We start from the raw sequence: 27,913 nt of genomic DNA, 5'->3' as shown, positions 1-27,913 counted from the left end.
AAGCTGGCAACCATAGGGTCATGTCTATGGTCTCACACTCAAACCAGCAACCCCACACTCAGGCTGGTGAACCCGCACTCCAAGCCGGTGACCTCAGGATTTTAAAGCTGGATCCTCTGCTTCCCAGGCCAACGCTCTATCCACTGCACCACTGCCTGGGCAGGCTAAACATTTCTTCTTCTTCTTTTTTTTTTTTTTTTGTATTTTTCCGAAGCTGGAAACGGGGAGACACAGACAGACTCCCGCATGCGCCCGACCGGGATCCACCTGGCACACCCACCAGGGGGCAACGCTCTGCCCACCAGGGGGCGATGCTCTGCCCCTCTGGGCGTCGCTCTATTGCGACCAGAGCCACTCTAGCGCCTGGGGCAGAGGATAAGGAGCCATCCCCAGCACCCAGGCCATCTTTGCTCCAATGGAGCCTTGCTGAGGGAAGGGAAGAGAGAGACAGAGAGGAAGGAGAGGGGGAGGGGTGGAGAAGTAGATGGGCGCTTCTCCTGTGTGCCCTGGCCGGGAATCGAACCCGGGGCCCCTTGCACGCCAGGCCGACGCTCTACCACTGAGCCAACCGGCCAGGGCCTCTTCTTCTTTTTTTTTTTAAAGAGAGAGTCAGAGAGAGAGGGATAGATAGGGACAGACAGACAGGAACGAAGAGAGATGAGAAACATCAATCATCAGTTTTTCATTGCAACACCTTAGTTGTTCATTGATTGCTTTCTCATAGGTGCCTTGACCATGGGCTTTCAGCAGACTGAGTAACTCGTTGCTGAAGCCAGTGACCTTGGGTCCAAGCTGGTGAGCTTTTGTTCAAAAGCCCCAAACAGATGAGCCCGCACTCAAGCTGACAACCTCGGGTCTTGAACCTGGGTTCTCCACATCCCAGTCCGACGCTCTATCCACTGCCCCACCACCTGGTCAGGCTAAACATTTTTTCTTAAATATAGTAATTAACCAACCAATCTCTCTTTTCCTCTCTCTCTCCCCAGAGAAGTATCATTACCTGAGAAAGAGACCACTAGATTTTTCTTTTTTTCTAAGAACGATGAAAGACTTCATGGTAAGTCTATTTTCTCATTAAATGCTTCAAAACATGTTATTGATTGCAGAATGTGCAAGTGAGAGAATCTTTGGCAAACATTCTGAATCTCTTTAATGTCATGTGATTTAGCCCTCTGTATTAGACTGATGCATGTAGACTTGTAAAGCTCTGGACAGCTGAGAGCTCCTACTCACCACCTCGTGCACTCAGCTGTTATCATCAGCAAAGGCTTGTTTTGTTTCGGGGAGTTGCTTAGATGGTAAAAGTCCCTGTGAAAATTCTGAGGATGTTGGTAAATTCCTCATTTTCTTTTTTTTTTTTTTTACAGAGACAGAGAGAGGGATAGATAGGGACAGACAGACAAGAACGGTAAGGGATGAGAAGCATCAATCATCAGTTTTTCGTTGCGACACCTTAGTTGTTCATTGATTGCTTTCTCATATGTGCCTTGACTGTAGGCCTTCAGCAGACCAAGTAACCCCTTGCTCTAACCAGCAACCCTGGGTCCAATCTGGTGAGCTTTGCTCAAACCAGATGAGCCTGCACTCAAGCTGGCAACCTCGGGGTCTTGAACCTGGGTCCTCTGCATCCCAATCCAACACTCTATCTACTGCGCCACCGCCTGGTCAGGCTTCCTCATTTCTTACAACCTAGCATAAACATAAACCAAATTGTGTAATAGTAAATGGTATATAAACAAAACTCCTAGCAGTTCTATGTTGTCATTTTTTTAAATAATATTTTGAAAATTAGCCTTAATCCTTCCAGCTATGGAAGGGAAGGCTGCACCCACAGATTTTGAGCACCTCTGGACCACAGTCACTGCCCCAGGGGGGCCCAGATAACGCCTATAATTTTTCAGTTTAGATGGCGGCCTAGTGAAGGCAGCACTCACATCCTCTCACAACCACATCAGAAATACAGCTAAACTACAGTACTGCCATCATTCAGAACCACCTGAAATCTAGCTGAATGGAAGTCCTACAACTAAGGATGTAAAGAGCCACATTCACACTGAAGGGAGGGGTGGGGGCTTTAAGTAGGCTGGTCCCACACACATGTGGCAGATAAGTCAGGAAGGATATCTCAGCTATGGAAGTCCTTGAGTAGCAAGGGGTCACAGCCCTATACCAGGCCCCCCAGCCCAGGGTTGCAGTTCCAGGAAGAGAAGTCTACATAACTTCTGGCTGTAAAAACCAGGGGGGATTGTGAGACAAAGGGCTGCTAGAGTCCTAGGCAGTTCTTCTTAAAGGGAACACACACAGACTTACTCAGACTCATTCCCTCAGAGCTCCAGCACTAGGGCATCAGCTTGAAAGGCACCAGGAATGCAGGGACAGGAACTGAATTGTCTGGCATCTGAGTGCTGGAGAGGCAGCTTTCTCCCAGACAGAAATGACAGAGGTCATTTTTCCCTTGATAAACCCTTTGCACACAGAGGGTGCCATATCTGAGACTCTGTCAACCTGGCTCACACAGTTTGCCCCACCCTGAGAAATCCCTGAGGCTGGGCCCCACCCAACTTACAGACCCACCCAAGCTGTTTCCAGTGGCTTTTCCATACCAGTGGCCTATCTTGGTGTGATCACTGGCTTCAGATTTTCTTAAAATTTCTCAAACAAGCAGTATCTGGCCTCAGCATGCCCAGGACCTCTCACTAATTGGCCCAGCCCGGGCACTAGCAATAGCCACCCTTGGTTTGCACTTTGGCTTCCCCTGCGCATCTCCATACACAGCACAAGTATCACCATCTGCTGATCTCTTTGTAGTTCATGCTGGGTGGCCCGGGCAGAAAACAGGTGGTATCAGACTTGGCCTGTACCACCTAGGAAGCCCCAAAGTCAGCAATGCCCAGTAAATAGTTCAGACTACCCCAGAGCACTGCCCAGCTATTTCCATAAGCAACACACTCAATGGGCAGACTTGGTGGGCACCAGAGCCCCACTGCAGTAAGTGTTGCTCGTTGGGTGGGCCATGGCACAGCTCATCCTCTGCGGTGGCCAAAGCCTGTCCTGTAGCAGATCAACCTGGAGGTTAATCTGTCATTCATGTGCCAACAGTAATCAAGGCTCAGCTACAGTAGGAGGGTATATACAGCACACCCAGGGGTGGGGAGATACACCTGGAGTGCCCAGCTTAGGTGCTATGCCACTGGACCCCACCCCTACTACATAGGGCCATCCGCATGTGTGGGACATGTAGCAGCTCTATTGAATACATAAAAACAAACACGAGGAGGCTGCCAAAATGAGAAAGACAAAGAAGCATGTCCCAAGTGGAAGAACAGAACAAAACTCCAGAAAAAAACTAAATATGCCTGATCAGGCGGTGAAGCAGTTGGTAGAACGACAGACTGGAATGCAGAGGACCCAGGTTTAAGACCTCAAGGTTGGCCCTGGCCGGTTGGCTCAGCGGTAGAGCGTTGGCCTGGCGTGCGGGGGACCCGGGTTCGATTCCCGGCCAGGGCACACAGGAGAAGCGCCCATTTGCTTCTCTACCCCCCTCCTTCCTCTCTGTCTCTCTCTTCCCCTCCTGCAGCCAAGGCTCCATTGGAGCAAAGATGGCCCAGGCGCTGGGGATGGCTCCTTGGCCTCTGCCCCAGGCGCTAGAGTGGCTCTGGTCGCAGCAGAGCGACCCCCCGGAGGGGCAGAGCATCGCCCCCTGGTGGGCAGAGCTTCGCCCCTGGTGGGCGTGCCGGGTGGATCCCGGTCGGGCGCATGCGGAGTCTGTCTTGACTGTCTCTCCCCATTTCCAGCTTCAGGAAAATACAAAAAAAAAAAAAAAAAAAAAAAAAAGACCTCAAGGTTGCCGGCTTGAGCACGGGCTCATCTGGTTCAGGCAAGGGGTCACTCAGTCTGCTATAGCCCACACTGGTCAAGGCACATATGAGAAAGCAATCAATGACCCTGGCCGGTTGGCTCAGTGGTAGAGCATCGGCCTGGTGTGCAGGAGTCCCGGGTTCAATTCCCGGCCAGGGCACACAGGAGAAGCGCCCATCTGCTTTTCTACCCCTCCCTCTCTGTCTCTCTCTTCCTCTCCCGCAGCCAAGGCTCCTTTGGAGCAAAGATGACCCGGGCACTGAGGATGGCTCTGTGGCCTCTGCCTCAGGCACTAGAATGGCTCTGATTGCGGCAGAGCGACGCCCCAAGATGGGAAGAGCATTGCCCCCTGGTGGGCATGCCGGGTGGATCCCAGTCGGGCGCATGCGGGAGTCTTATCTGACTGCCTCCCTGTTTCCAACTTCGGAAAAATACAAAAAAAAAAGAAAAAAGCAATCAATGAACAGTTAAGGTGCTGCAATGATGCTTCTCATCTCTCTCCCTTCCTGTCTGTCCCTATCTGTCTTTCTTTCTCTCTCTCTCTCACACACACAAAAAAAAAAAAAAAAAAAAAAAAAAACTAAACCAAATGAAGACAATGTAGATGCAGAGTTCAAAATACTGGTTATAGCCTGACCAGGTGGTGGCGCAGTGGATAGTGTCGGACTGGGATGCAGAGGACCCAGGTTCGAGACTCCGAGGTCGCCAACTTGAGCGCAGCCTCATCTGGTTTGAGCAAAAGCCCACCAGCTTGAGCCCAAGGTCTCTGGCTCCAGCAGGGGCTGCTCGGTCTGCTGAAGGCCCGCCCGTGGTCAAGGCACATATGAGAAAGCAATCAATGAACAACTAAGGTGTTGCAACGTGCAATGAAAAACTAATGATTGATGCTTCTCATCTCTCTCTGTTCCTGTCTGTCCCTGTCTATCCCTCTCTCTGACTCACTCTCTGTCTCTGTAAAAAATAAAAGTAAAAAAATAATTTAAAAAAATACTGGTTATAGGGATGCTCACTGAACTTAGGGAAGATTAGATGAATTTTCAACAGCATAATAAAGGACAAGGAAAACATAAAAAAGAACCAGTCAGAAAATAAAGGATACACTAACTGAAATGAAGAGTAATTTATATGCCTGACTGGGCAGTGGCGCAGTAAATGGTGCATCAGACTGGTATGCACAGGACCCAGGTTCGAGACCCCGGGTCGCCAGCTTGAGCCCAAGGTCGCTGGCTCCAGCAAGGGGTTACTTGGTTGGCTGAAGGTCCGCGGTCAAGGCACATATGAGGAAGCAATCAATGAACAACTAAGGTGTTGCACCGTGCAATGAAAAACTAATGATTTTTTTTTTTTTTTTTTTTGTATTTTTCTGAAGCTGGAAACGGGGAGAGACAGTCAGACAGACTCCCGCATGCACCCGACCGGGATCCACCCGGCACGCCCACCAGGGGCGATGCTCTGCCCACCAGGGGGCGATGCTCTGCCCCTCCGGGGTGTTGCTCTGCCACAGCCAGAGCCACTCTAGCGCCTGGGGCAGAGGCCAAGGAGCCATCCCCAGCGCCCAGGCTATCTTTGCTCCAATGGAGCCTTGGCTGCGGGAGGGGAAGAGAGAGACAGAGAGGAAGGAGGGGGTGGGGGTGGAGAAGCAAATGGGCGCTTCTCCTATGTGCCCTGGCCAGGAATCGAACCCGGGTCCTCCGCATGCCAGGCCGACGCTGTACCGCTGAGCCAACCGGCCAGGGCCAAAAACTAATGATTGATGCTTCTCATCTCTCTCCGTTCCTGTCTGTCCCTGTCTATCCCTCTCTCTGTCTCACTCTCTGTCTCTGTAAAAAAGAAATAAATAAAATTTTTAAAAAAGAGTAATTTATAGAGAATCAACAAGAGTAGATGAAGCCAAGACAAAAACAGCAATTTGGAATATAAAGAGCAAAAAACACCTAAGCAAAACAGAAAAAAGAACCCAAGAAATTGAGAATATGAAAGGAGTCTCTGGGGCAACTTCAAGCATACCAACATTCACCTTATGCAGATGCCAGGAGGGAGGGAGAGAGCAAAAAATTGAAAATCTATTTGGAAAAATAATGACAGTTTTTTATAATAATGAATAATAAGTAGTACAAATATATTTAATAAATAGTAATTTCATATTTTGTTTTGTATAAAACATTTTATATTTTAATTTTATAATATGAAATAATTTATTATAATATAAATAATAATTGTTATAATTTGGTGAAGGAAATAGACATACAAGTCCAGGTAGCACAGAGAATCCCAAACAAGAGGCCCACACCAAGACACATCATGATTAAAATAAAGCCCTGGCCAGATGGCTCAGAGGGTTAGACCGTCATCCTAAAGCAGATTGCCAGTTCGATTCCCTGGTGGGGCACATACAGGAACAGGTGTCTCTTTCCTGCTCTCTCCCTTTCTTTAAAATCAATAAAATAAACATTAAAAAATAAAGACAGAGAATCTTAAAAGCTGTGAAAGAAAAGCACTTAGTTTCCTACAAGGGAGTTCCCATAACACTGTCAACTGATTTGTCAACAGAAACTCTGCACACCAGAAGGGATTGGCAAGAAATATTCAAAGTGATGATGAAAAGCACAAACCTGCAACCACAATTATTTAAATCTACCCAGCAAGGCCATCATTTAGAATTGAAGGGCATATGTAAAGAGCTTTCCAGCCCTGGCCAGTTGGCTCAGTGGTAGAGCATGGGACCAGCATGTGGAAGTCCCAGGTTCAGTTCCAGGCCAGGGCACATAGGAGAAGCGCGCATTTGCTTCTCCATTCCTCCTCCTCTTCTTTCTGTCTGTATCTATCTACACCCGTCCACAACCAAGGATCCTGGAGCAAAGTTGGCCCCAGGCACTGAGGATGGCTCTATGGCCTCCACCTCAGGCGCTAGAATGGCTCTAGATGCAACAGAGCAACGCCCCAGATGTGCAGAGCATTGCCCCCTAGTGGGCATGCTGGGTGGATCCTGGTTGGGTGCATGCGGGAGTTTCTCTGCTTTCCCACTTCTCACTTCAGAAAAAAAAAAAAGCCCAAAATAAAGTTGAAGGAGTTCATCTCCACCAAATCAGCATTACATGAAATGTTAAAAGGTCTACTTTAAGAAGGAGAAAAAAACCCAAACTAGGAACAATAAAATGCAATAAATACATACCTATCAACATTTGAATCTAAAAAAATAAAACAAGAAGAACAGAAATAGTCACTCATCAGAGAACATTCTGGTGGTTTCCAAATGGGAGTTTGGGGGTGATGGATGAAACAGGTGAGGGGATTAAGAAGTACAAATACGTCACAGGATTGTCATGGGAATGTGAAGTACACCATAGGAAATAGTCAATGAAATTCTAATAACTGTTGTCATAAAGGTACAAGATTTATCAGGATGATCATTAAGTTATGTAATGTTTAATCCCGGGGTGTATACCTGAAACTAATATATCAACTGTAATTGAAAAATAAAAAATAGGCCTGACCTGTGGTGGCGCAGTGGATAAAGCATCGACCTGGAAATGCTGAGGTCGCCGGTTCAAAACCCTGGGCTTGCCTGGTCAAGGCACATATGGGAGTTGATGCTTCCAGCTCCTCCCGCCTTCTCTCTCTCTGTCTCTCTCTCCTCTCTCTCTCTCTCCTCTCTAAAAATGAATAAATAAAATTAAAAATTAAAAAATTAAAAAAAAGAAAAATAAAAAATAATATGAAAATTAATAAAATGAAATTAGCATAAATTGAGTGGGGTAGGGAAGTCTTAACTAGGATTAAAGACCTTAATATGGCCAGCACTAGAATATTATCCTATTTGGTATTAATTTGTTGCCTTATCTTTTTTTATCTTCCCCTAGCAGGTTCTGACTTATTCTGGAAAGGAATGGGAGGTAATATTAGTAGGCATTCTTGGGAGGCCAGAACAAACAACTTGCGTATGGTGAGTAATTGTATTTTGAAATTGTCTTCCATAAATAGATATGATGTTATCTTTGTTTTAATATGTACCTTGTGTAAGAATATGGGAAAAGGTATGAAACTTAAGACAGAAAGGATGACAATTGAGAACATGATATAAACACTCAGAATTAATGATGCTGGCATGACCTGTGGTGGCACAGTGGATAAAGTGTTGACTGGAACACTGAGGTCAGTGGTTCGAAACCCTGGGCTTGCCCAGTCAACACACATATGGGAGTTGATACTTCCTGCTCCTCCCCTTCTCTCTCTCTCTGTCTCTCTCTCTCTCTCATATCTAAAATGAATAAAGTCTTGGGCCCTGGCCGGTTGGCTCAGTGGTACAGCATCGGCCTGGTGTGCAGGGGTCCCAGGTTCGATTCCCGGCTGGGGCACACAGGAGAAGCGCCCATCTGCTTCTCCACCCCTCCCCCTCTCCTTCCTCTCTCTCTTCCCCTCCTGCAGCCGAGGCTCCATTGGAGCAGAGTTGGCCTGGGCGCTGAGGATGGCTCTGTGGCCTCTGCCTCAGGCGCTAGAATGGCTCTGGTTGCAGCAGAGCGACGCCCCAGATGAGCAGAGCATCACCCTCTGGTGAGCATGCCAGGTGGATCCCGGTCGGGCGCATACAGGAGTCTGTCTGACTGCCTCCCCGTTTCCAACTTCAGAAAATACAAAAAAATAATAATTTAATTTAAAATAAATAAAATGAATAAAGTCTTAAAAAAATAATTATTGATGCTGGAAGGGAACTTTGAGGTTGTTTTATCCAACACACAGTATAGGTGAAAAGACTGAAGAATGGCTGAATGGAGTGATAGGTCTAGTTCCAGACATGCTCAATTTTTTTTATTATTTATTTATTTATATTCATTTTAGAGAAGTGAAAGAGTGAGAGAGAGAGAGAGAAGGGTGGGGAGAGGAGCAGGAAGCATCAACTCCCATATGTGCCTTGACCAGGCAAGCCCAGGGTTTCAACTGGCGACCTCAGCATTCCAGGTTTGTGTTCTATTCAGTGTGCCACCACAGGTCAGGCCTCATTTTTTGTTGTTTTTAATTCAGTGAGAGAATGGGGAGGCAGAAACAGGCTCCCACATGCTCCCAGACCAGAATTCACCTGGCAAGCCCACTAGGGGGCGATGCACTACCCATCTGGGACATTGCTCCATTTGCTTAGCAACTGAGCTCTTCTACGTGCCTGAGTTAGAAGCCACGGAGCCTTCCTCAGTGCCCAGGGCCAACTCATTTCGATCAATCCGTGGATGCAGGAGCAGGTGGGCAGAGAGACAGAAGTGAGAGGGGGAAGGGTGGAGAAGCAGATACTTTTCCTATGTGCCCTGACTGGGAATCAGACCCAGGACATCCACACACCAGGCCAACGCTCTACCACTGAGCCAACCAGCAAGGGCGCCATGCTCATTAAGTAACAGAAAGTAAAAAACTGTTAGAATTTCTATTGTAAACACTTAAAGCCAAAAATTTAAATAGTCCCAGTTCATGTCACACGATCACTTCCAAAATGGTTTCTATAACCGACACTGGATGACCCTAAATTTTACTTTATAGTTACTGAATTCCTTGAAAATAACTTACATTTACTTTTAACAAAGGCTTTTTTAATTTTGTTTTTCTAGGATTGTCGGAAGAAACATAAAGATGCTAAAAGGAGAGTGAAACCAAAATAAACTGTCATTAATGGTTTTGATACTGATTGTGAACAACTCACCGATGGAACTGGATGAACCAGAAAATAATTTTAGCTGACAAGAATTCGGTGTGAAGGAATATTCAAAACCTGGCTGATGCATATCATTCTGGTTGCTATGTTTTTTTGTGGATTTCATCTATTTCTTCCTAAGTACCCCCCAAAAATTAACCTGAACATTTTTTTTTAATGAAGCACAAGATAATCCCTCAAAAAAAAAATACTTTTTGTATATGATCTCTTAGCCCTCCATCCTCAATAACTAATGGGCATCTTCTGATGCTTTATATAAAGCCTTTTTAAATATATAGGTCAGAGAACTTGTGTTTTCCAAGTTAGGTTTTATGTGAATCATAGGCTACTTGAAATATTTATTTCTAATTATAACATACACACCTTACTTCCATTTGTTGAACACAAGTCAAACTTGATTTTTGTACTTTCAACCTGGTGAATAACTGAAATGCAGCACATTCCATACCAACATCATTGGAGGGTTCTGGAAAGACCAGAAAGGGATACCAAATAGAGTTTTCCTGTCGTTGGCCTTTCAGAACTGTTAAGAGGCAAGCCCATCAATCCCAAAAATTTAGTTAGGCCAGAGGCTTATGAAAAATCCAACTGTTTGAAAGGTACATAGCCACAGTCAGGTGTTAGGACCCTAATCAACCAGGCTACGATTAAAGACAAATAATGCTATCAAACTGGGCTCTGTAGAAAGTTGTGTTATACAAACAATCCTAAGGGATAATCATTGAGCCATAATGAGTATCTGAAATGGAGTATTTATTGTTTTATACCTTGATTGAATATAAATTTAATGAGGACTGGGATGTTACCTGTTTATTCATTATTTCCCCATTGCTTAGATCCATGCCTAGCACAGGGGATGCTAGGCACCTCAGTTTTATTTTTAATTTTTATGAGCTTATCTGAGCCAAATTGATGACATGCCAGGAAGTGAGATCTCAAATGCTCACTCAACACATAAAAGAGTCATTCCTGTTTCCAAGACTTTAGATTTCATGGAGAATGGAAATGTCCACTCAGCAGGATAATCCAAATGTTCCACCTTCTATTGATGTATATTAACAGCTTATCAGTTGCTGTGTAACAAGTCATCCCATTAACAATCATTAATTTGGCCCTGGCCGGTGGCTCAGCGGTAGAGCCTCGGCCTGGCGTGCGGGGGGACCCGGGTTCGATTCCCGGCCAGGGCACACAGGAGAAGCGCCCATTTGCTTCTCCACACCCCCCCCCCTCCTTCCTCTCTGTCTCTCTCTTCCCCTCCCGCAGCCAAGGCTCCATTGGAGCAAAGATGGCCCGGGCGCTGGGAATGGCTCCTTGGCCTCTGCCCCAGGCGCTAGAGTGGCTCTGGTCACGGCAGAGCATCGCCCCGGGTGGGCAGATCGTCGCCCCTGGTGGGCGTGCCGGGTGGATCCCAGTCAGGCGCATGCGGGAGTCTGTCTGACTGTCTCTCCCCGTTTCCAGCTTCAGAAAACAAAAACAAAACAAAACTCATTAATTTGCTTACAAATAATGAACCTGGTCAGTATTCTTTGGGGACTGACTGCTCATCACTACTCTGTAATTGTTGGAATCTATGGGAGTCCAAAAAGACCAGAGTAACAGGCTTTATTGAAAGGAAGAAAAGAACCCTGCCAGGAACTTCGGGGAGAAGGGCACCAGTTACAGATTATGAGGTGAATTTTACAGGGTTTGGGAGAGCCTGAGGGAGTACTGAATCATAAGTTCTAGTATGTTCCCTTCTGTGGTTTTAGGATTTCAGCTTTCTAGAATGCTCCTCCTTAGGCAGTTGACCAGCTTTCTGGAACTTTTCAGCCTCAGGGGTGATTATCCAGTAAGTAAGGGTGAGGTCAGGCAATCAGGCGGGACAACAAAAGGGCAGTTGTAAGTTCTGGTAAATTTGTATATCAATCATTTCTCAACTCTGGTATGATGAAAAGGAAAAGAGGTGGGGAGAGGAAAGGGTATGGAGTTCAGGAAGGAGGTTTGTCTTGGACCGGCCATCTTCTGGAGCTACTTCCTGCTGTAATCCCTATAGGGGGCCTCCTTCGTGAACCCCTCCCTGGGGCACTTGGAGTAGGGGTTGTAAAAGCATTTGATTGTAGGTAATTCTGGAGATTTCCCTCATTCAAGCCTGTAGGAACTTAATATTAAGAAAGGGGCAAGCATTAAAATTAGGCACAAAATTAGGATTGGCCCTATAATTGGTGCTAGCATCAAGAACAAGGGGGTTTTCCACCATTGTTTGGAGTAGGGTTGTTTTTATAGGGTTCTAGATTTTTCTGTTTCATGAGGGCAGGTATCAGGGTTGGTGTGTAGGGTTAGGTAGATTTTTCCAATTTTCTGATTGGCGAAGGTCTGCATGCGGTTCTGTAAGAAACTAGTGAACAAATATAAAAGGTAGGGTCTAAGAGTTAGAAAAATAAATAGAATAAGTGGACCAATGAAAGGCAATAGTCAAGACACCCAGTTTGTGAGAAACCATTGATTCCATGTTTACAAATTCGCTGGGCTTCAGAGAGAGAGAGAGAGAATAAAACATGGCAGTGGCCAGTTCCCCTGCCCCTAGACCTACTTCTGTAGAAATTCCTAAAGTAACAAGAAGAGGGATTACCTGTACAGCTCGTTTGGTTCTTAGATTGGCGGGTAGTGTACTAGGAATTGAAAGAGGCTCATGGGGTGGAATTAGGTTGATATTTGGAGTGCGATTGATTAGGGTACAAGTTTTTGTCCAATTAGTAGGGAGACACATATAGGTGTTATGCTGTTTTTCTACTTTATTTTTTTTTTAATTTATTTATTTATTCATTTTTAGAGAGGGGAGAGACAGAGAGGGAGAAGGGGGAGGAGCTGGAAGCATCAACTCCCATATGTGCCTTGACCAGGCAAGCCCAGGGCTCTGAACTGGCGACCGCAGCATTTCCAGGTCGATGCTTTAGCCAATGCACCACCACAGGTCAGGCTGTTTTTCTACTTTAGCAACAGTGGGAGTTGTCAGGATCACGGTGTGTGGACCTGTCCACGTGAAAGTCACTCCTTCGTTGATGTGATGCTGGAAGCGCCTCTTGGACAGTCTTTGAACAGTTTGCTGAGTAACCTGTAAATCCTGCAAGTACTTAGGAAAAGGGTGGTCACATTTCTACACTTTGCAGTTAGAGTTTAAGTCCTCGTAACTGCTTCTAGCTGGAATTAGCAGCAGGTTCCAACCTACAATAGGCATGAGGCATTGAGACAAGAGGAATAAAGGAGATACTATACATTAAAAAAAGCAACAAGGCCCTGGCCAGTTGGCTCAGTGGTAGAGTGTCGGCCTGGCGTGCAGAAGACCCGGGTTCGATTCCCGGCCAGGGCACACAGGAGAAGCACCCATCTGCTTCTCCACCTATCTGTCTCTCTTCCCCTCCCGCAGTGAGGCTCCATTGGAGCAAAGATGGCCCGGGCGCTGGGGATGGCTCCTTGGCCTCTGGTTGCAACAGAGCATCGCCCCCTGGTGGGCAGAGCATCGCCCTCTGATGGGAGTGCCGGGTGGATCCCAGTCGGGCGCATGCAGGAGTCTGTCTGACTGTCTATCCCCGTTTCCAGCTTCAGAAGAAGAAAAAAATACAAAAAAAAAAAAACAACAACAAAATCAGACTGTCAGTACCCACAGTAGAGATCTTCGAGAGAGAAATAAAACTTAAATATTCAGGCAAGGCATAGTAGATGGCCCTTGTGTTTCCAAGAAATAAGATCAATTTATCTGCTACTTGGAAGAAATATCTTAGGCTCGTGAATGATGTCCTTGGGCCTTCAGTGGCAATTCCCAGCATGCTAGGCAAGGTCAGGTCACAGGTAGCTGGAGCAGGGCTAGAAGAAAGTGAATCATCCCTCTCCATGGAGCAAGGAGCAGCTTACCTTCTCGTGTCCTTCTTTCCACAGCAAAGGTGTGCCAATCGGTGGGGCTGGGAAGCCTGGCAGGCTTCAGTTCAATGACATTTCTTTCCATGCTGGAGTAGGGCCCTGATGGAATCCTATGAAGACCTTTAGGGTGCTGGAGCCTTAAGAGTGTATGCCAAAAGCTGGTATTTTCTGATTTCCTTTGGGCCTTATTTGCCTTTTTCATTGCTCCCTTGGCCATTATAGACCTTAAAAGCCATGCTCAGAAGATCTCACTGAGGGGCTTGACTAAGAGCAAAATTGGGAATCCAGTGTCTAAAGAATCCTATTAGACCAAGGAAAGAAAGAATTTGATTTGCAGTGGTAGGTGGTTGGAGACTGCGGAGGGTCTGAGTTTAATCTAGGGTGAGACCTCAGGTGGTGGGCGTTAAGGCGATGCCCAGATAGACTACAGACTGAGTGAAGTTGAATCTTAGCAGAGAAGACACGATATCCCTTCACAGCAAGAAGTTAAGGGTGGAAGTGTGTCTCCTTGAGGCAAGCAGGGAGGGCTGCAGAGGAGTAGATCATCTACATATTTTAAGAGAGTACTAGTTTCGAGATTGCATGCTGCTAAATCCTGAGATAGTGCCTGCCCAAATAGATGTGGGCTGTTTTTGAACCCCTGGGGTAAGACAGTCTATGTCAATTGCTGGGCTGCATTAGTGTCCGAGTAAAGGCAAACAGAAAAGAGTCAGGGTGTAGAGGAATGGTAAAGAAGGCGTTCTTTTTTTCTTTTTAAATTTTATTCATTTTAGAGAGGAGAAAGGGAGAGAGAGAGGAGAGAGAGACAGAGAGAAGGTGGGGAGGAGCTGGAAGCATCAACTCCCATATGTGCCTTGACTAGGCAAGCCCAGGGTTTTGAACTGGCGACCTCAGCATTTCCAGGTCAACGCTTTATCCACTGTGCCACCACAGGTCAGGCAAGAAGGCATTCTTGAGGTCTAAGATTGTGAAGTGAGTGATGTTTGAGGGAATGTGTGACAGTAGCTTGTAGAGATTAGGGACTACTGGATGGAGGGGAACTACCGCCTCACTGATTAGGTGTAAATCTCGTAAGAGGCAATAAGCCCGTGAAGGTTTTCGAACAGGAAGGATGGGGATATTGCAGGGAAAGTCCATGGGGATGAGTAAGCATTGATTAAGAGGTGGGTAATTATTGGTTTAAGGCCTTAGAAACAGACACAATTACACATTAAACAAAGATTTCTCATACAAATTATAAATTAAGAAATTTGAGCACACTTTACTTGTTTCAATTAAAATTAGAGATATCTGACAGAGACAAAACAAATTACTCACTCACACAGCTTAATAGACAATTCTGATTTTTTAAATTTTTTGAGGTGGCTGGGAGTTGTCAGCATAGAGGGAGGAAGAGAAAGCAAATGGATGGACTGTGCACAGCTGGATGGAAAGGAGGGTCAGAATCTGCAGGAGGAGGAGGAGATTAAAGTGCTGGTGGTGGCACCACGTGGTCAGAGCAGTCAAAAAGATTTAGGCCTGACCAGGCAGTGGCGCAGTGGATAGAGCGTTGGACTGGGATGCAGAGGACCCAGGTTCAAGACCCTGAGGTCGCCAACTTGAGCGCAGGCTCATCTGGTTTGAGAAAAAAAAAAAAAAGCCCACCAGCTTGAACCCAAGGTCGCTGGCTCCAGCAAGGGGTTACTCGGTCTGCTGAAGGCCCACGGTCAAGGCACATATGAGAAAGCAATCTGAACAACTAAGGTGTTGCAACGCACAATGAAAAACTAATGATTGATGCTTCTCATCTCATTTCTCTCCGTTCCTGTCTGTCTGTTCCTGTCTATCCTTCTCTCTGCCTCACTCTCTGTCTCTGTAAAAAATAAATAAAATTAAAAAAAAAAGATTTAGAGCTCTGAGGAGAGGGGAGAGGATGAGGGGTAGTGGAAGGCACAGTCTCTGAGGAGAAGGATGGGTTGAAGAAGAAAAAGAACCGATGCCAGTGGGGTGGGGGGATGAGTCAAAGAAGAAAAAGAGACAAAGCCACCCGTCTGTAAGGAGGGAGGAGGGATTTAAGAACATAGTGGAGAAGGGAGGAGCCCCTGGCCAGCAGGGGAGGAGGAAGAGAGACTGGTATTTGCAGGTGAATGAAAAAGAAGATTCAGCAAAGAGAAGGGAGGGGTTTTCTGGAGGGAAGAGACTCAAGTGGAAGAGATTTGCAGAGGCGCCAGACAGGGGTCCTGAGAGAGGGGTGCCCCCGGGGGTCAGGCAGGAGGTGGAGATAGTTGAGAGTCAGGCGAAGGAAAGATTAGGAGCAGAGGTTTTAGGTGAGGTTTCTTTGGCCAAAAACGGCCTGCGTGTATAACAGGCAGCATAGAGATTAAGAACAGGAGTGAGCCTGACCTGTAGTGGTGCAGTGGGATAAAGCGTTGACCTAGAACACTGAGGTTGCCAGTTCGAAACCCTGCACTTGCCTGGTCAAGGCACATATGGGAGTTGATGCTTCCTGCTCCTCCCCCTTCTCTCTCTCTCACTCCTCTTTCTCTAAAAATCAATTAAAAAAAAAAAAAGAACAGGAGTGAAGGGAGAAGAAATCCTGCACGTAGGAATCTCTGATGCCCTCCCCGTCCAGTGGCAGAAATTGTCAAGATCTCTTAGGATATTGTAATAGTAGTAGAAAGCAACCTGGCTAGGCACCCAGACTTTTGAGAAAGTCCATAGAAGCTAGCTGCTCGGAGTAGAAACCCTTAAACTGTGAACCTCAGAGAGTAGAGAGTCCCGAAGAAATAGAGGAGTAGTCTCTGAGGCCTGAGATTGGGAGGAGCCCATGTTCCAAGGGGAGTCTGGCTGGATGGTTTGGACTGAGAGGAGCCCACAGGAGAGGAGACTGGTGAGAGAAGGGGGCATCCCTGCCCTCAGTCACAGCTCCAAGAGGAGAAAAGCTATACTGTAGAAAGAGAGTCTCAGACAGGAGGTCATCATTCCAAGGCTGAGATCCGGGGATGTAGGAAAGGGGCCTGGCTAGGCGTGCCTAGACTTTCGTAGAAGTCCATAAAGGAGTTGAGGCAGACCACTCATAGATATGGGGTCTGAAGTCAAAACTGTCCGACCAGGTTGGAGTGTTTTTAGAGAGAAATTTGGAGGCCAAGGGAGTGAGAAACTCCTACCTTTCTGATCCAGCAGAGGTTTGGGACAGGGTCAGATCGCCGGCCAATCAACTACAATTACACGTCCAAACAGAATCGAAGTAAGCCTGGGAGGAGCTTCCACTGCCCATTGCTTCCCTGGTTGTAAGTTTGGACGGCAAAGAGGGATCATCCAGGCAGTTAGTACCCTGTCCCAGGTTTTGGCAACAAATGTTGGAATCCATAGGAGTTCGAAAGACCAGAGTAACAGGCTTTATTGAAAGGAAGAAAGGAACCCTGCTGGGCACTTCTCTGGGGAGAAGGGCACCCGTACAGATTATGAGGCAAATTTTATAGGGCTTAGGAGAGTCTGAGGGGGTACTGAGTCAAAAGTTCTGGTATGTTCCCTTTTATGGTTTTAGGATTTCAGCTTTCTGGAATGCTCCTCCTTGGGCAGTTGATCAGCTTTCTGGAACTTTTCTGCCTCAGGGGTGATTGTCCAGTAAGGGTGAGGTCAGGCAGCCAGATGGGACAACAAAAGGGCAGTTGGAATTTCATATATCTATCAGTAATGTCATTAAAGTGGCCCTGCTGGAGCCAGTGAATCCACTTCAAAGATGGTCCCCTCCTTCAGTGCTTATCCATGGGTTTCTTCGCAGCATGGCAACTAGGATTTAGAAGCAGGAAGCAAATGCTGGCAGTCTCTTAACAGCCTAGCCCAGAAACAGGGTCAGTCAGTTCTATATTCTATAGATCAAAAAGAACACGGAGGCTTGGGTAGAGAGCTCACCTTAACAGAATAGCAGGGGAAATAGACCCTTACCTCTCAGTGAGAGTGTGTTCATGGTCATGTTTAAATCTGTTTTCCCAACAGTACAATAGTGTTTCTCAGAACAATTTTTAAATAGACCTATTCTCACACATTTTCCCTGATCTTATCTATCTGGGAGCCCTCAGTCCTGTTCTAATCTGAGCTGTCTGGACAGATGATAAAAATGACGTGAACAAGGTTGCAATTTAAGGTACCCAAAGACTGGAGACACAACTAAATGTGTTTGTTCAAGTGAGTTAAGTTACTGAGTCCAGGCCTGACCTGTGGTGGCGCAGTGGATAAAGCGTCGACCTGGAAATGCTGAGGTCGCCGGTTCGAAACCCTGGGCTTGCCTGGTCAAGGCACATATGGGAGTTGATGCTTTCAGCTCCTCCCCTCTTCTCTCTCTCTCTCTCCTTTCTCTCTCTCTCTCTCCTCTCTCTCCCTCTCTGTCTCTCTCTCCTCTCTAAAAATGAATACATAAAATAGGCCCTGGCCAGTTGGCTCAGCAGTAAAGCGTCAGCCTGGCGTGTGGGGGACCCGGGTTCGATTCCCGGACAGGGCACATAGGAGAAGCGCCCATTTGCTTCTCCACTGCCCCCTCCTTCCTCTCTGTCTCTCTCTTCCCCTCCCGCAGCCAAGGCTCCATTGGAGCAAAGATGGCCCGGGCGCTGGGGATGGCTCCTTGGCCTCTGCCCCAGGCGCTAGAGTGGCTCTGGTCGCAGCAGAGCGACGCCCCGGAGGGGCAAAGCATCACCCCCTGGTGGGTAGAGCATCGCCCCTGGTGGGCGTGCCGGGTGGATCCCGGTCGGGTGCATGCGGGAGTCTGTCTGACTGTCTCTCCCTGTTTTCAACTTCAGAAAAGAAAAAAAAATACATAAAATTAAAAATTAAAAAAAAAAAGTTACTGAGTCCAGAGTTAACCCCTTTAAGGAAGCACATGAAACCCACCTCCTTTAATCCCTGACACTTGGTAGGGTGTTCCTAGACTTTAAAGTGAGTATTGAATGAACGCTACACAGATTATCAAAATCATCTTAAACTTTTATTAAGTGCTTTCTACGTATTTTCAGATCAATTTTCTGTCCCTGTAACGGGTACAATAAGCAGTTACATGCAGAATTCTTCTCAATTTGTCATGGCCTAAAATTTCCTTCTCCAGTGCCAAAACCTGAGGTAACTGTCCTTTGCATGGCACCCAATTCTCTTATTTTTAATCAGCTGATCCAGAGGTGCGAGGCAGTCACAGCAGAAATAATACAAATTATGTAAGCAGATAAATGAAGTAATTTTGCTTTCAAAATGGGAATGAGAAACACTTAAGGCTGGTTACCCAGACTTTTTTTTCTCCATATTAAGGTGACCAACTTTTTTACAATGAAAAGGAGGACAAAAATAAATGGAAAATAATATTGTAAATAAAAGAAACATTCATTGGGCCCTGGCCGGTTGGCTCAGTGGTGGAGTGTCGGCCTGGCATGCAGAAGTCCCGGGTTCGATTCCTGGCCAGGGCACACAGGAGGGGTGCCCATCTGCTTCTCTACCCCTCCCCCTCTCCTATCTCTCTGTCTCTCTCTTCCCCTCCTGCAGCGAGGCTCCATTGGAGCAAAGATGGCCGGAGCTCTGGGGATGGCTCCTTGGCCTCTGCCCCAGGCGCTGGAGTGGCTCTGGTCTCAACAGAGCGACCGCCCCGGAGGGGCAGAGCATCGCCCCCTGGTGGGCATGCCGGGTGGATCCCGGTCGGGCGCATGCGGGAGTCTGTTTCTCCCCAGCTTCAAAAAATACAAAAAAAAACCACATTCATTGCAACAATAGTACACTATAATATAAATATATTTGTAATATGTTATATTGTAATTATGCTTACATGCCTATTAATTTTTAATAATTATAGGAAAAAAGTACTCATTTAGATACAAATATGATACATCACATCACATGCAATGGATCGACTTGGCATCAATCCAATATGGACATTTACAGATTAGTCTTACAACATTAAAAAGGAGGACACGTGGGAGGACACTTTTCCAGGGAGAACGAAACTTACAAAAGGACTGTTCTCCCTAAAGGAGGACAATTGGTTACCTTACTCTATATGGCATTTACCATAATTTCTGCGGTGATACCCAGAACTTGGAGGTGGTCCTGAAAGACAAGGGAGGAGAGGCTTCCCTGGAACCCGCTGAACATGCATGCTTCGGCTCCTTCCAGACAGTTTGTGGTCCCTGCGTTTTTCGGGGGAACAGGAGGGTCCCTTCAGATCGGTGGGTCGGGAATTTTAGTGTGCAGAGTTACCCAGGTACCTGTTAAAGTGCAGCTTTTTGTAACCCACCTCCAGAGACTGGCCCAGCAGGCTTACCGTGTAGTACAGGACTCCGCATTTTGCAAGGTGCTGTATGATTTGGTGTGAAGGTCTGCGCTATCCTGAAACGGCCTAGAGCAAGGGCTGCTTTCTGCAGCGCTTACCTCGGAGAGCCGCCTGAGGATAGCATGCTCACAGCTCACAGTACAATTACTGAGGCCACTGTCGTGGGATTGGATTTGTCCCACGTATCGAGAAGTGAACACTGATAAACGCGTACACCTCCCGATAAAAAGGCAGAACTTCAGCCGTCAACCAGTACGGGTCCTAGTCACTCCCCAGCGCCCTCGCCCAAGCAGCACGAAATTTTGCAGCTGCCTTCCCAGCGAGGACCACGAGGAGGGGCCCGGTGGGCGTGGCCACGCCCCGCGCTGCCAATGGACGCCTGGTTTGTTGCCTGGTGTCCGCCGGCGCGCGCTGATTAGCTGGTATGAAACACCGCCCTCAGCCGCCTGGTGCGGGCCTTGCATCACCCAGGACGCTGCTGTGGCGTGCACGCGCTCCTTCCTAGGTTCGCCGGCTCGGCGGCCCTCAGGTACAGCACCTCAGGAACACAGCGTGATGTTTTTTTAACGTCTCCACAGGCTGTTGGTTAGATGCGTGTGTCTCTGTTTCCAAGGAGAACATTGGGAGGGGTGTAAGGGGACTAAGGAACTCGGAGTCCGGTATGCATCCTGGTGCTTGGGCCGAGGGCTGCAGCCCTTGGAATTTCCTCTCAACCTGGGGTCGTGGTAACCCTTCAGCCGTTGGGTGGTCGTGGAATTGGGTGTGATCGAGCTTGCTAGGGGAGTGCAGAGGTGGGTAGAATTAGACATTACTTGGAAGTCGAGGTATTCATAAGAACAGGTCAAGTACTGCTGGGCTCACAGGAAGGAGCGTTGGTTGCCGGGTGCCTGCGGTTAGAAGGGGCAGAAGGCCCGGCTTTCCCTCGGCTCTCACGGGGTAATAGCGCCGTTCGCGCGGAGCAGGAAGGCAGACCTCCAGTGGGACCTGCAGGTGCGAGGACACGGCTTCCCAGGAGCTGCGATGGGCTTGGGTAGAGAGAGGGCCCTGGGTATCATAGTAAAGTATAGTAATGAGGAGCTTTACGAACTTTAATATGACTAATAGCCCAAAATTTGGATTTTTTGTATGTTGAGCTCTGAGGCTGCTTACAGAGCATAACTTTGCGTTTTTGGTTTCGGGAACTGCCCCCAAAAGAGTAGCTCTCGTGTGCTGATTGTGCAGTTTGATAGCTTGTACTCCTTGAGAGGTCGTTAAATGACACTCCCTGTACTCTAATTGTGTGATCAAGGACAGTCTTTTTGTTCCACAAGCGTGGGCTGAATCTAGGATGCTAATGAATGCTTAATCACATATTACCCATTATTCTCTTTGCACAACCCCAGTTAGCCTAACCCCAGAGTCAGCCCACTATTAAAAGTCCAGTTACTTTCGACAATCAGAAAACCAATTTTATAAAGTTAGGGTCTTGTTTTCCCTAGCAACCCATCAGTTGGATCATCAGCTCTTTGCAATTTTTGTCTTTATAAACCCTGCCTTATGCCGTCCTTTTTGGAACATATTCTTTGCTCATACCGAGAGCTATGTTTCCTGATTTGCAAGTCATTATCTGAATAAACATAATTTTCCTCCAGACTTTTGTTTATAGCAAGATTCCAAGGTATGTGTGTTGATTCAGGAAGTAGGGTTGTAGCCCCTGCAGCTTAGAGTGAGTGTGAGAATCAAGTGGGAGATGGCATTTAGCTTCCAGACTTAGGAATCAGTGGTTTCCTTCTTGAATGAAGTATTTGAAATGAGTCCAGAGGAAAGATGGGCTTTTTATAAGGTGACGCAATGATTACTTTTAGCATCCAGGTTTTCAAGGAGCTCAGGAGGGATGATATTAGAAGCAAAGTAATAGATTTAGGGGAGTTCTAGTGATTGATGAACATTTAAAAAGTAAATATCAGTAAGATGGGTGACCACAATGTCCTCGTAAGTTATTAAAGACTAAAATAACATGGAGGGGAGAAAAGGCAGTTAAGTGTAGATTGCACTCTAGATGTTTTTGGAAAGGCAATTAGTTCCTGGGCAAGGGCAATAGAATGCAATTTGTGGACAAAGAAGTAATAATACCTGACGTGTTTGCTGTGAGCTGTCATAGCCATTATTGCACTAAGTTAGCATTATGAGTATAATGGCTTTTATTTTACAAATGACACACTTGTGTTTTTTTTGTTTTTTATTTTTATTTTATTCATTTTAGAAAGGAGAGAGAAAGGGAAAGAGAGAGAGAGGGAGAGAGAGAGGAGAGAGAGACAGAGAGAGAAGGTGGGGAGGAGCTGGAAGCATCAACTCCCATATGTGCCTTGACCAGGCAAGCCCAGGGTTTCCAACCGGCGACCTCAGCATTTTCAGGTCAACGCTTTATCTACTACACCACCACAGGTCAGGCCTGGTGTTTAAAGGTTGAGTAACTTTTCCTACAGCTCATATGCAAAGTAGTGGCACCAAAACTGTGAAATTCCAAAGCAAATCCCCCGAACCATGGTCCTGGGTCAGGAAGAGCCTATGGAGTGGGACAGATTGGAAAGGCAGGTTGAAGGAGTACCACTGAGGAAGTGAAGGATGCTGACAAAGGGGTTCATTCAAGCAAACATTTTGGAGCACTTATTGTAAAGCACACAGTGGAGATTAAATAATACAGTCCTACTGCCAGCAAGAAGTGTGCAGTTGAATTGGAGAGTGTGTGAAACATACAGTGCAAATAAACCACAGATATGTAGGAGAGAAACAGACTCAGGGGAAGGAGTATTCTGAAAAGGGGAGATTGGTGAAAACCTCAGAACGGATTCCATTTAAGCTAAATAGTGTTAGTGTTAGAGCATGTGGAAAAAGGGTCTGCAGGAGGAAAGTGGCTTTGCTTATCAGCAGTGACCAACAGTGTGATATAGCTGGAGCTGGAATTTTGTAGGAGTAAAGGGCAAGAGTGAGAATAGTAATTTAGAGTAAGGACAGGGTAGCCTTGACTGTTCCATTGAAAAGTCTACAGAATGCTGTTGGGAGCGAGGAGCCATTGGATTTCTTTGTAACAGAAATGTTACTTTCAGAGCTTTTCCACTGTGAACAGTAATCTACAGTGGTATGTAGGATATAGAATAAAAATCAAAACAGTAGTATGAAGTGTTAAAAAAGTTTTAATTTTCACAACTGAAAGTCTTTTATAAGTTTTTTTTTAATTTTTATTTACTCATTTTAGAGAGGAGAGAGTGAGAGAGAGAGAGAGAGAGAGAGAGGGGGGAGGAGCAGGAAGCATCAACTCCCATATGTGCCTTGACCAGACAAGTGCAGGGTTTTGAACTGGTGACCTCAGTGTTCCAGGTTGATGCTTTATCCACTTTGCTACCACAGATCAGGCCTGTAAGTAAGATTTTATTGAGCCAAAACTGATAGCCAAAAAAACTGTTCTTGGTACCTGGAGTCTAAACCACCAGCAGTGTGGCTAGGTAGAAAAGACAGCACGTCCAGCATTCCAGGGTTTTTCAAGAGCTTTTTTTATACATTAAGTTGGGGGAAAGGAGGATGAAGAAGGTAGATTGAAAGTATTTATGTTAGCTGAGAGCAAGAGGTGGGAGATGGTGAAGCGGAGACAGCTCTGGTGCCTACTGTAGCTCAGGAAAGCCCACGTGTAAACAAGCAGAAGCTCTACAGTGAAATGGGACCTAGCTGAATATCAAGTGGAAATAGCCACCTGGAAATGAACTAGAGTTCCAACAGGCAAAACAAGAATATGAGCAGTCTTTTGTTAACTGGTCAGCAGCCATTAGTAGACTAATAGCCCTGTCTCTTTCTCTCACTCTCTGCACTCTAGTGCTTTCTGTCCTGTGGGTATAGGTACTAATTCTTAACTATTTTGAATTTTTTTTCCAGATGTTATTGATTTTTTATTGTTATTATATAATAGAATCCCCAAGATTTTCTTGTTTACTTTTAGGAGCATATTGTCTACAATTACTAAATGTTATATTGTAGTTGAAAATGGATGTAGAATGTGATTTGGACACAAGTTTTGCAATAATTTTAAAAATACCATGTATCCGTAGTTTACACCACATATATAAAAATAACTGAAAATGGATCAACAACCTAAATATATAAAATCTAGAAATTCACAACCTTGTTTTAGGTAGTGGTTTCATAGATATGACTCTAAGTAACAAAACAAAAAGATAAATTGGACTTCATCAAAATTATAGGTGTATGTGCTTCAGATAATAACATGAAGAAAATAAAAAGCCTGACCAGGTGGTGGCGCAGTGGATAGAGCATCGAACTGGGATGCGGAGGACCCGGGTTCGAAACCCTGAGGTCACCAGCTTGAGCGGGGGCTCATCTGGTTTGAGCAAAGCTCACCACCAGCTTGGACCCAAGGTTGCTGACTCGAGGAAGGGGGTTACTCAGTCTACTGAAGGCCCACAGTCAAGGCACATATGAGAAGGCAATCAATGAACAACTAAGGTGTCGCAATGAAAAACTAATGATTGATGCTTCTCATCTCTCTCCGTTCTCGTCTGTCTTTCCCTCTGTCTGACTCTGTCTCTGTAAAAAAAAAAAAAAAATTAATTAATAAAAAGACAGCTCCCAGAATGGGAGAAAAATTTGCAAATTATGTAACTGAAAAGGAGCTTTTATCTGGAATATATAAAGAACTCTTACAACTCAACAATAAAAAGACAACCCAATTCTACAAGGGGCAAGAGATGACTAGACAACCCCCTAAGATACTATGAAAGTGCCCAATAAGCACATGCTAACCACCATTACTCGTTAAGGAAATGCAAATCAAAACTACAATGAGTTACCACTTCCTATCCACTAGGATCCAATAATGGAAAATAAGGAATGAGAACTTGGAGAAACTGAAATCATCATTCACTGCTGGAAGAATACAACTGTTATGAAAAAATTTTTGGCAGTTTCTTTAAAAGGTTAAACACAGTTACGATGTGACCCAGCAATTCCACTCCTAGATATGTACCCAAGAGACCTGAAAATACGTATCCATACAAAAACATATATGAATATTTATAGCATTGATCATAGCCAAAAAAGTGGAAACAGTCCTAATGTCTATGAACTGATAAATGGATAAACAAAATATCATGTTTATACAATAAAATATTCAGTATAAAAAAAATAATGAGAATACATATTACAACATGGATGCACTTTGAACACATAATTCTAAATAAAGGCACCAGACCAAATAGGCTTTGTACACATGATTTCATTTATATGAAATGTCCAGAACAGGAAAATCTATAGAAGCAGAGCACAGATTTCTGGTTGTCAGTGGGGCTGGAGAAGGAGGGAATGGAGAGTGACTGCTAATGGGTAAAGGTTTTTAGAGGACAGGAAGGGAGCACTGGTGAAAATATTCTGGAATTAGAGCATGTTGTGATGGTTGCACAACCTTGTGAATATACTAAAAACCACTGAGTTGTACACTAAAAAGTGTGAGCCTGACCTGTGGTGGCGCAGTGGATAAAGCATCGACCTGGAAATGCTAAGGTCGCTGGTTCGAAACCCTGGGCTTGCCTGGTCAAGGCACATACGGGAGTTGATGCTTCCAGCTCCTCCCCCCGTCTCTGTCTCTCTCTCCCTCTCTCTCTCCTCTCTAAAATGAATAAATAAAATAAAAATAAAAAAATAAAAATAAAAAAAAAAAGTGTGAACTATATAGTGTAAGCTGTAATTATTTTTGAAGTACCATGTAGTATTATGGGTAATAATATGTACACTCATTTTAATATATGGTAATCTGTTATTTCTAGATTCTCTTTTAAGAAGAATAAATTTGATTTCTCTTGCAGCAAGAAAATGGTTCAACAAGTTCCTGAAAACATCAATTTTCCTGCTGAAGAAGAGAAAATATTGCAGTTCTGGTCCAAATTTAATTGTTTTCAAGAATGCTTGAAGCAGTCAAAACATAGGCCAAAGTATGTGAATTTCTTTGGTAAAGGTAGAGTCATTTCTTAGGCTATGTCCCACTAAGGCAGGAACTTTTAATTTACCTTTGTATTCCCAGAGCCTCCTAGCTGTACACAGTGGGTACTCTGGGTTGTAGATGTACATTGAATGGATGAGTTCTTAATTATTAGGTTAGATTCAGTTTCTTTAAGTTCTTCTGAATAGATCAACTTGAATGTCCTAATATAATTCAGATGTTAAAAGCCATTTAAATTTGGGCCATTAGTGAATAGAATTTATATATCACCTTTTCCTTTTCCACTTTTTTAAGTCCATTAGGACTCTATTTAGGGTACTTCCTGCCTGTAGTCTCCATTCAGCTAAAGACTGTCTTTTTTTTCTTTTTAATTATGTCTCTCATATGCTCAAAAACTTTATGAGATAGGCATTTGTTGCCTATTTTACTGATGAATAATTTGGTCAGCATCAAGATGAATAACTTGGATTATGTTGTGGACTAATCAATGAAGAATGAGTGGCCCAGTAGTGGCCTCTCCAGCTCCCCCCTAACTAGCTTTTTGAAGGCAGGACCACCAGTAAATATCTAATCAGTTATCTGAATTTCCTGGTCTTACTGCTTTTCTTCTTCCTGAAGACTCCACTGTGACAGGAGCTATCTATAGAAAAACTAGCTAAAGTTTGCTATTTTAAAGTAACAACATATTTTTATTCTGTTAGGTTTACTTTCTATGATGGGCCTCCTTTTGCAACTGGACTGCCTCATTATGGCCATATACTTGCTGGAACAATTAAAGACATAGTTACAAGATATGCTCACCAAAGTGGGTTTCACGTTGACAGAAGATTTGGATGGGATTGTCATGGTTTACCTGTGGTATGTCTGACTCACCAGCCTTCTGTTTTGAGTTTTTTTTAATAAGCACTGGATTTCATTGTATAATATGTATAAGTATGATGAGTTTTTACTGTAAGTTTTTTTTCTACTTTATTTCTATAATACTATTTATAGTTTATTTTCTCTAGATTTTCTGGAAACTAATTTTTTAAAGTATGTTTTATTTTCTAGAGTTGCTGAATTACACTTGTTTCGTAGGGTGGGGTTGTAAAGAATCTATTGCCAATTTTCAGGAATATGAAATTGATAAGATACTGGGAATCAGAGGACCAGAGGATGTAGCCAAAATGGGAATTATGGAATATAACAATCAGTGCCGAGCAATTGTGATGAGATACTCTACTGAATGGAAGGTATGTTGCATTATTTATCATTTAAATGGACATTGAAATGGTTTATGCTTCTTTGTGCTTTTTATGGTGCTCCCAAAAGTATGCCTGTCTATATGAGGTAATATAACAGGGGTAGACCATCCTTTTTACAGGAATTTTATAGGAGTGTTTAGCTTCTCCCACCAACCCTAATACTTAGGCTGTGGCTTAGACTAAAGTCTCTTATTTTCATGTGCCCAAATAGTCTTCCAGATTTAATCATTTACCCTCTCACAGTGTATGACAGGAATCAGGCTGTCCTAGTCACTAGATTAACTTGAATGTTGTAATAAAAAAAATTCAGCCTGGCCTGACCTGTGGTGGCGTAGTGGATAAAGCATTGACCTGGAAATGCTGAGGTCGCCGGTTCAAAACCCTGGGCTTGTCTGGTCAAGGCACATATGGGAGTTGATGCTTCCAGCTCCTCCCCACCTTCTCTCTCTCTCTCTCTCTCTCTCGTCTCTCTCTCCCTCTCTGTCTCTTTCTCTCCTCTCTAAAATGAATTAAAAAAATTTAGCCTGACCTGTGGTGGCACGGTGGATAAAGCATCGACCTGGAACGCTGAGGTTGCTGGTTCAAAACCCAGTCAAGGCACATATGGGAGTTGATGCTTCCTGCTCCTCCCCCCTTATCTCTCTCTCTCTGTCTTTCTTCTCTAAAATGAAAAAAAAAAAAGAATCTACTACTCATAAATTAAAAAAAAAAATTCAAACATTAATATCAATCCTAATTTGGAACCTTGTTACATAAATTTTGCTCTTATCCCCTTACCAGTAGGGCTTCTACAGCTGGTGCCTTTCAGTGCATTTCACCTGTCAGGTGCTATCAGACCTCCTGTCCTCTCGTTCTCAAGGGCTTAGGAACAAGGTCCTCAAATCTATTTCCTCGACCTGGCCATTTGATTAGTTTGTCTGTACAACTTAAAAACATGTCTGGGCCCTGGCTGC

The 27,913-nt window shown here is 45.0% G+C and overlaps 2 protein-coding genes across 3 annotated transcripts in view; both read left to right on the top strand.

Moving 5' to 3' along the window:
- The window catches only part of NOL8 (nucleolar protein 8), a 43,292-nt gene extending 33,068 nt beyond the window's left edge, over positions 1-10,224 (top strand). Inside the window, exons 15-17 of one of the 2 annotated variants that reach the window (XM_066257453.1) lie at positions 987-1,057; positions 7,722-7,801; positions 9,450-10,224. In XM_066257453.1, coding sequence (XP_066113550.1) covers positions 987-1,057; positions 7,722-7,801; positions 9,450-9,500 — 202 coding nt within the window. In that variant the 3' untranslated portion in view covers positions 9,501-10,224. Of the gene's footprint in view, positions 1-986; positions 1,058-7,718; positions 7,802-9,449 lie in introns of both variants that reach the window. The other variant, XM_066257452.1, reaches the window with a different exon arrangement.
- Positions 10,225-20,180: 9,956 nt separating this feature from the next.
- The window catches only part of IARS1 (isoleucyl-tRNA synthetase 1), an 89,375-nt gene continuing 81,642 nt past the window's right edge, over positions 20,181-27,913 (top strand). Inside the window, exons 1-4 of the mRNA XM_066257451.1 lie at positions 20,181-20,262; positions 25,583-25,708; positions 26,418-26,574; positions 26,829-26,948. Of these exons, the coding sequence (XP_066113548.1) occupies positions 25,590-25,708; positions 26,418-26,574; positions 26,829-26,948 (396 nt within the window). The 5' untranslated portion in view covers positions 20,181-20,262; positions 25,583-25,589. The remainder of the gene's footprint in view (positions 20,263-25,582; positions 25,709-26,417; positions 26,575-26,828; positions 26,949-27,913) is intronic.

The sequence above is a fragment of the Saccopteryx bilineata genome, chromosome 2 (assembly GCF_036850765.1).
Source record: "Saccopteryx bilineata isolate mSacBil1 chromosome 2, mSacBil1_pri_phased_curated, whole genome shotgun sequence".
Classification (NCBI taxonomy): Eukaryota; Metazoa; Chordata; class Mammalia; order Chiroptera; family Emballonuridae; genus Saccopteryx; species Saccopteryx bilineata.
This window is presented reverse-complemented; position numbering and strand designations above follow the sequence as displayed.